General features: G+C 51.8%; 1 protein-coding gene across 1 annotated transcript; it reads right to left on the reverse strand.

Moving 5' to 3' along the window:
- Window positions 1–3,033: 3,033 nt before the first annotated feature.
- LOC149369474 (uncharacterized) lies at window positions 3,034–7,207 on the reverse strand. Its single transcript, XM_089558823.1, has 3 exons — window positions 5,672–7,207; window positions 4,484–4,572; window positions 3,034–3,707 (listed from the first exon to the last, which is right to left on the reverse strand). Exons 1-3 carry the CDS (start codon window positions 7,016–7,018, stop codon window positions 3,164–3,166), a joined length of 1,980 nt encoding a protein of 659 aa, XP_089414949.1. The 5' UTR covers window positions 7,019–7,207; the 3' UTR covers window positions 3,034–3,163.
- Window positions 7,208–8,140: the final 933 nt, after the last annotated feature.

Consider the following 8,140-nt stretch of genomic DNA (forward strand, 5'->3'; position numbering starts at 1 on the left):
CAAATTGGAGGAGTTGCGCGACATGTCCACTGTTTTGCTAGCTAAACTTGCCATTGAAACCATTCGTAAGCATCAAAACTCCCGTGCATTCTGCTATCACCATCATCATATCGCGTGTTGCGTAAATCAGAGAAAATCGAAAAAAAAATTATCACGGCCTAACCGCACGTTTGTTCGGGCTCAAATTTCGCACAGAGGTTGCATTTGGCGGTCAGTTTTGTTTTATACTACATTTAGGTGGGGTACGTACTTTCCTGATTCAGTCAGAATTATTTGGAAATCCCCATCGTCTGCGGCGACGGGGAACCAAAACCGGAAAGCCTCACAGCAGACAAGCGTTTGCGGGTAGGCAGGCTGGAAACACTGATTGGTCAAAAAAATATGACGTCATACGCGTGACGTCATAGGTCACGTGATATTTAGTGACGTCATATCCGGTTGGGGACAAGCAGTTTTCCTTAGATTTTTCCCCGCCACCGCTCGTCAGCGGACGGGGCTGCTCGCGAGGAGCCGAGAGGCGAGGAGGCAGCGTGCACTGCAGCGTTGCCTGCTCGGCGTGTCCCCGTCATGTCTTTCGACCCGCCGCGGTGGCTCAGTGGCTATGGCGCTCGGCCGCTAATCCGAAAGACGCGGGTTCGATCCCGGTCGGGGTGGTCGAATTTCGATGGAGGCTAAATTCTAGAGGCCCGTGTACTGTGCGATGTCAGTGCACGTTAAAGAACCCCAGGTGGTCGAAATTTCCGAACCCCTTTCACTACGGCGTCCCTCATAGCCTGAGTCGTTTTGCGACGTTAAAGGGACACTGAGGAGAGCACTATTAATATTTTTTTTATAGTAAAATCCGATAGTTCGGCATGTCATGGCTTTGTTGCCACTTGGCCGGCAGCGAAAGATGCATTTATTTCTAAGAAATTTGGATTCGAAGTTGAAAAAATTTTTCCCGCCGCTCTGATTCAAACTTGGGATTCGTCTATGACGACAAGGGACTAAGAGACGTGAAACATGACGTGCACATGACGTAACGCAGACTCCGTGATTTCTGGCGGCCAGCAGTGCGGCCTAGCAGCAGCCGAAAACATGGAGGAAAAAAAACTGAGGAGGGAGCGTCCGGCGACAACCTTGAAGCCTAGTCTAAACAAGTAAAGATATAGCAAAAAGAAGAGAGTGTGTCCCCCCGTGATCGCACCACGTGATAGCGTGCGGTAAAGTCTAGCCCCGCTGAGCGCGCGCATGCGCCGATTAGCGCGGCAGACTAACTGTAGATCAACTTCCTTGCTGTAGACGCCCGCGCCGCGGGTCGCGCATACGCGCGCACTAAAACATACCAGAACCAAAACATAAAGGACTGCCTCGGAGAGCGAAAAACTGAGGGAGAAAACGACTTCAAAACAACTCGGCTTGCGAACGCTGGCCGCGTGACGTCACGCTCCCTCCTTAGTTTTTTTTCCTCCATGGCCGAAAAGAAAGCTACCGCCAGCCGCACGTTGAAGGCATCTATCGGCTATTGCGGCCGTCGCTACAGTCGCTTCGATTACGTTTGCACTGGCGTTTTGCCAGCGTCACGATGGATCTCGTTCTCGAAGTCGTCAACGAAGTTCTCGCAAATAGACACCTTTAGCATACCGTTACAGCTCTAGCCACTGTAATACCGTGTACCTTGTTACCGCTAGCGGAATACCGGGAGCCCGCCTACCGCCGGATAACAGGCGCTGATTTGTCCCGATGCTTCAGGAGCGCGCATAGCAGCTGGGCACGTGGCGCCATCTGGCGACGTCAAGGAGATTTGCGCATGCATTTGCTGCGCCTCAGTGATGCATGGTTTCTCGGTTCCTGGTGTTGCTAGAACCATTCGTTCTAGCAACACTGTTTTGGCCTATGATCTCATCACGCTTGTACTTGCGAGTTTGGCCTGTGGCGGCGATACCTGTATTTTGGTTCTTGCTCTTTTCTACGTTACAAGAGCTTTGTTGTCAGTATGAGTGGCGTTTTTGTAATCAGGAGCTGGTATTCTGTCGATACAAGCCAACTTCAATTTCTCCTCAGTGTCCCTTTAAAACCCCAATAAACCATAAACCCATGTTCTTCAGAGCACGCGCGAGATTAAAAAGCGCACCTGTCGCGCTGCGCTGTCACACTGCATGCCTGCTTCTGTGCATTTCTTGCGGACTCCTTTCAGTCATACTGATGTGTTCTCCAGTCGGAGTCTGAGGCAAAACTGTTTATTGAGCGAAAGCCTACAAGCGGGGCAGACAGTCGGTATAGAGAGAGAGAGTGCAGAGTTCAGTGTCCGCGTGTAGCTTCGTACATGCATATGGTATGTGCCAGGACCGAAGAGCCGCGGAGACGCGGGGATGAGGTGTTGAGCGAAATACGATGCTCAGGCCAGACAGAAGGTACCATACGGGAAGCGGCACTTGGAGCGGCAGTAGTGTGATACACAATTGGAGCGGCAGCAGTGTTCTCCAGTCGGAGTCTGAGGCAAAACTGTTTATTGAGCGAAAGCCTACAAGCGGGGCAGACAGTCGGTATAGAGAGAGAGAGTGCAGAGTTCAGTGTCCGCGTGTAGCTTCGTACATGCATATGGTATGTGCCAGGACCGAAGAGCCGCGGAGACGCGGGGATGAGGTGTTGAGCGAAATACGATGCTCAGGCCAGACAGAAGGTACCATACGGGAAGCGGCACTTGGAGCGGCAGTAGTGTGATACACAAATGGACCGGCAGCACCACGATACACAACACTCCTCCCCCCTTAGACGTAGTAGTCTCGGAGGTGAGAAGGAAACTTCCTCTCTCGGGCGGAGCGTCGAGGAACGGTGCCGGTCGCCGGAGGAATTCTGTCGGAGGTATCTGTATCGGCTGTCACAGTCGATAGAACATGACAACACGGTTGCAGGGCAAAGGAGCCTTCGTGCTTTATTGCGCGCTGGTTTTATAGCCACCACTGGAAAGAAGGGCGACCTCCTCTCCCCAGAAGCCGACTGTGTGCGCATGTCCCGTGGCTTCCGGGACGATGACTTAGCTACCGATACATCCTCCTTCGTTTGGAAAAAAAGAAAAAGAAAGAAGAGGAAAAGAGAAAAGAAGAAAACTCTGTTACAAACAAATCTGAATGGTGTATGGCCCTTGCACAGACGCCTTGTTGACTTCACTTGCATTGGAAATTTAGGGCACCTGTACAAAGTCCTTGTTGTACGAGAGCCGCCGAGGTGGTGCTATTTGTCTTGTTGATCTCCTTAGTGCTGGTGCTGGCGAGGCAGTGCGCGGGGGATCCTGCGTTGGAGGCGCTGTGCCGAGCTGTGGCATGATAGTACGCGACTGCGGTGGACCAGTGCGGGCCGAGGTTGCCGAATTGTCCGAGCTGTTTTCGTCGTCGACGAAGTCCGGCAGCTCCCGCTCAAAGGGTTCACTGGTCGGTAGCAGGTGCCGCCGGTTGCGTCGCAGAACTCTTCCACCTTCGGTGAGTACGTCGTACGACCTGGGAAACCTGGACTGACGCAAGATCCGAGCTTTCGGTGACCACGTGTTCTGCCTCACCCGAACGACGTCACCTTTCTGCAGTGGAGCCAACGGCCGCTTGAGGCTTTCGGTCTGGCGATGCTTGTACACCTGGTAGTTGGCACTACAGCGCAAGTCCGGCAATGTGGTGCGAAGCTCGCGGCCTTGGAGGATCTCTGCAGGGGTTCGACCGCACTCTAGAGGTGTGGTCCTGTAAGCAAGAAGTCCCAACCAAAAATCTTGTTTAAGTTCGGTGGTTTTCTTTAGGATGCGCTTTACAATTTGCACACCCTTCTCCGCGAGACCATTTGATTGAGGGAATCGTGGACTCGAGGTGGTGTGTTTGAAATCATATCGCTTTGCAAAGGCAGCGAAGTCGTTACATGCGAACTGCGGACCATTGTCTGTGCATACCTCCATTGGTATGCCGTATCGTGCAAAAATGGAGCTAGTTGACTCTATGACGCTCCTCGCTGACAAGTCGTTAAGCAGTTCTACTTCGGGGAAGTTTGACAACGCATCGTATAAACACAAGTAGGATTTCCTACCATACTGGAAGATGTCGATGCCCACTCGGTACCAGGGCTTTTCAGGCACAGGACGCATTTTCAATGGCTCTCTTGGTTGGCTGTAGGCGTACTGCATACATACGCTACACTTCTTGACGAACGCCTCAATGTCCGAGTTCATTCCAGGCCAGAAAACTAGACGCCGTGCCCTGAGTTTGTACTTATTAATGCCCATATGACCATGATGTATTTTTTCTAACATTTCCCGTTGTAAAGTAGTTGGTATTATAACCTTGCAGCCTTTTAGCAGGACGCCTCTAACTTCGGACAGTTCGCCCTCGCTTGACTTCAGCGGCCCTTCGATAGGAATACCATTACTTAGGCATTTTAGAACGGAGCTCAGATAAGGATCGTTCCTCGTCTCTACGGCCAGTCGCTTCCACGTGTCGTCGCTGACAAGTCAGCAAACCACACTTACGGCATGAACTTCCACGTCATCGCTCTGGATGCTCTTATCGTCCTCGGCGGGGGCCCTTGATAGCATGTCGGCGAGCAGAAGTTTTTTTCCTGGAACGAAGAATATTGTGATCTCATAACGCATCAGCCTAAGAAAAAACCGCTGCAGCCTTGGTGGCATATCGCCAACTGCTTTTTTGTGGATGGCAACTAATGGGCGGTGGTCTGTTTCCACAATAACCTGCCGGCCGTAGACGAAGTGGTGAAACTTTTCGCACCCGTATACGATAGCCAGTGCTTCCTTCTCTATTTGAGAGTACCGCTGCTGCGCGTCAGTGAGCACTTTGGAAGCATAAGCCACGGGTTTCCAGGAATCGCTATGACACTGCATTAAAGCTGCAGCAATCCCATTCTGTGATGCATCGCAGGACACTTTTGTTGGTTTTTTGGGGTCAAACATTGACAGGAGCGGTTGTTGGCTCATGCTATGGCATAGCAGTTTCCATTCACTCGCATGGTTATCTGTCCATTCAAAAACTGCATCTTGTCTGATTAGGCTCCTGAGAAGAGTCGTTCTTTCCGCCAGCGTGGGTAAAAATTTTGCAAAGTAGTTTGCGACCCCCAGCATTCGCAGAACTCCCGATTTGTCAGAGGGGGCGGGCATTTCCAACATACTTTTCACTAGTGAAGGGCTCGGTTTTATACCTTCTGCACTGATAACGTCGCCCAAGAACTCAATTTCTTGAACGCCAACCGTGCACTTCTCACGATTAAATGTGAGACCGGCCTGCTCAGCTGCTTGCAGAGCTGACCGAAGGCGTACGTCGTGCTCCTGCCGGGAAGTGCCCCAGACTAGTATGTCGTCGACGTACACTTTCACGCCGGGAAGAGATTCAAAAACTTCATTTAGTGTTTTCTGAAACACTTCAGATGCCGACGAAATACCGAAAGGCATCCGTAAAAAACGATATCGACCGAACGGTGTTGCAAAAGTACAAATCCTGGAGGTTTCTTCGTGCAATGGGATCTGATGGAACCCCGAGTTTGCGTCAAGTCTGGAGAACACTGTTGCGCCCGCTAGCTCGGATTCTATATCTTCTCGCCTTGGCATTTCGTAGTGTTCTCGCTTAATGCATTCGTTTATCTTTCTCGGGTCCATGCACACTCGGATATTGCCGTCTTTTTTGCGAACGATAACGAGAGGACTCACCCAGTCTGTGGCTTCTGTGACTTTTGTGATGATCCCAGCCTTTTCCATGCGTTCAAGTTCTAGCCGAAGCGGTTCTCGCAGAGCCAGAGGTACCCGTCTCGCTGTTTGGACAACAGGTGTGGCGCCTTCGCTCAGGGCCATGCGGTATTCGCGTCGAACACAGCCTGTGCCGCTGAACAGGTGTTGGTAATCGTGAATGACTTTATCAGAACTGTTCACTGTTACGTTGTGAACTTCCCGCGGCAGAAGACCCAGTTCTTCGCTTGCTTCAAGACCAAGGATTGCTTGATTTCCTTTGCGCACTACAAAAAAGTTGCAAACGCTCTTTCGGTTATTCAGCTCCACTTGAGTTCTGAGGACACCCATATGTTTGATAATGCCGCCGCCATACGATCTCAGGATCACACTACTCGGCATTAATGATGGCTTGGGATTCATCTTCCTGTAAAGACCGAAGGGCAACAGGTTAGCTTGGGATCCCGTGTCCACTTTCAACTTCACCAGCAAACTGTTCATGCGTACTTCAACGGTCCATTCACGTCGACTGCTGACGCTGCTAACCGACACGTCGAGTACGTTAAAGTCTTCTTCGGATTCTTGCAGTGCGTCCACCTGATTATTTGCCTTGCAGCAGACCGCGAAATGGTTCCTTGCTTGACACTTTCTGCATGTACGTCCGAACGCTGGGCAGCTTCGCGGCGCATGAGTTCGGCCGCATTTTCTGCACTTGAATTGCTTTGATTGCGCTTTACCCAAAAACGGGCTTTCCTTTCGCACCAAGTCCACCGTTTGCTGCTGGCGCTCATTCCATATCTTTTGGTGTTCAGCTGCGCTCTCAGCGGCTTTGCAGATTCCTTCTGCTTTTTTGAGGGTGAGCTGGCTGTCTGCGAGCAACTTCTCTTGTACTTTGCTATCACTGGTGCCAAAAACTATTTGGTCTCTAATCATTGACTCCGTCAATGAGCCGAAATTGCATGAATGGGCTTGAGTCTTCAAATCACGCAAAAAATGTTCAAAGGGCTCACCGGAATCTTGCATCCGTTTCCTGAAGATATACCGCTCGTGGACTTCGTTCCGTTGGGCAGCACAGTATTCTTCAAACTTTTTCACCACCGTCGCATAGTCGAGCTTGTTCTCGCCATCCGCAAAGGTAAACGTGTTGTAGATTGCGATGCCTTCCTCACCTGCGATGCTCAAGAGCAGCGCGGCCTTCGCAGACTCTGGTCGAGGTTTTTCGGTTGGCTCCGATGCAGTCAAGAAGAGCTCAAACTTCTGTTTAAAGAGCTCCCAGTGCTTGCTGATGTCCCCTGTCACACGCAGCGGCTCCGGTGGCTTTAGGAATTCCATCTTGTTGGTCGGTGGCAACCCACTTCTGACACCATGTATCGGCTGTCACAGTCGATAGAACATGACAACACGGTTGCAGGGCAAAGGAGCCTTCGTGCTTTATTGCGCGCTGGTTTTATAGCCACCACTGGAAAGAAGGGCGACCTCCTCTCCCCAGAAGCCGACTGTGTGCGCATGTCCCGTGGCTTCCGGGACGATGACTTAGCTACCGATACAGTATCCGCGTTCTCTGAGTTGGAGCGGCTGTGCCCGGGTTCAGGTAAGTCGGCGTCTGGCTCGGTCGAAGTGCTAGCGGGTTGTTCGTCCTGGTTTTCTGACTCTGAATGCGGCTCAGGCATTTCGAGTTCAGGTGCACGGTGAGGAAGATCGGTTAGGTTATAGTCCCTCTTTCTAAGGTGGTCGACGTGCCTACGCCAGGACGTACCGTCCAGGAGTTCGACTTCATAGGACACAGGTCCTTTGCAGGAGCAGATGATCGCGGGAAGCCACCGAGACCCATGTGGCGAAAAATTCCTAGCAAAGACTGAGTCACCAGGCTCAAACTTGCGGGTTGCTGCAGCGCGGAGCTTCCGCGACAACTGGTCGCGTCGCAAGTTGCCTTCCTGAGAATCAGGGTGCAAGTAGTCTAGGGCGGACTTTAGCTGACGCGAGAACCTCCGCCGGGCTTCTTCCTGTAGTCGTGCACGGCAGCAAGTGCTGCTGGAACAGGAAACGACTGAGCTGAAGTTCGATGTCGCCCCCTTTCAGTCGTTTAAGAGCTTTCTTTGTTTCCTGAACAAAGCGTTCGGCCTGTCCGTTAGAAGACGGATGGTAGGGTGCGACTAAAGCTTGACGAACGTTGTTCCTGCGAGGAACTGCCGGAATTCAGCTGATGTGAATGCAGAACCGTTGTCAGATACGACGACGTCGGGAAGTCCGTGTGTGGCGAACAGCCGTCTGAGTTCTCGGACAACAAGTGCAGCTGTAGTTGTCCTCACCACCATGGCCTTCTAGCCATTTTGAGAACGAGTCCACGACGATAAGAAATATCTTGCCTTGGACTGGTCCAGCGAAGTCCACGTGCAGCCTAGACCACGGTCTCGTAGTCTGCTCCCAGGGATGGACTGCAGCGCGGGGTGGAGC

Source organism: Amblyomma mixtum, chromosome 1 (genome assembly GCF_055824585.1).
Source record: "Amblyomma mixtum isolate Tamu chromosome 1, ASM5582458v1, whole genome shotgun sequence".
Taxonomy (NCBI): domain Eukaryota; kingdom Metazoa; phylum Arthropoda; class Arachnida; order Ixodida; family Ixodidae; genus Amblyomma; species Amblyomma mixtum.

Coding starts and splice junctions, on each gene's coding strand:
- LOC149369474 (XM_089558823.1), bottom strand. CDS start 7,018: ATGGAATTCCTAAAGCCACCGGAGCCGCTGCGTGTGACAGGGGACATC. Junction 4,573..5,671: donor TCACAGAAGCCACAGACTGG/GTGAGTCCTCTC, acceptor TCTTCGTTCCAG/GAAAAAAACTTCTGCTCGCC. Junction 3,708..4,483: donor ATGACGTGGAAGTTCATGCC/GTAAGTGTGGTT, acceptor TCTTGCTTACAG/GACCACACCTCTAGAGTGCG.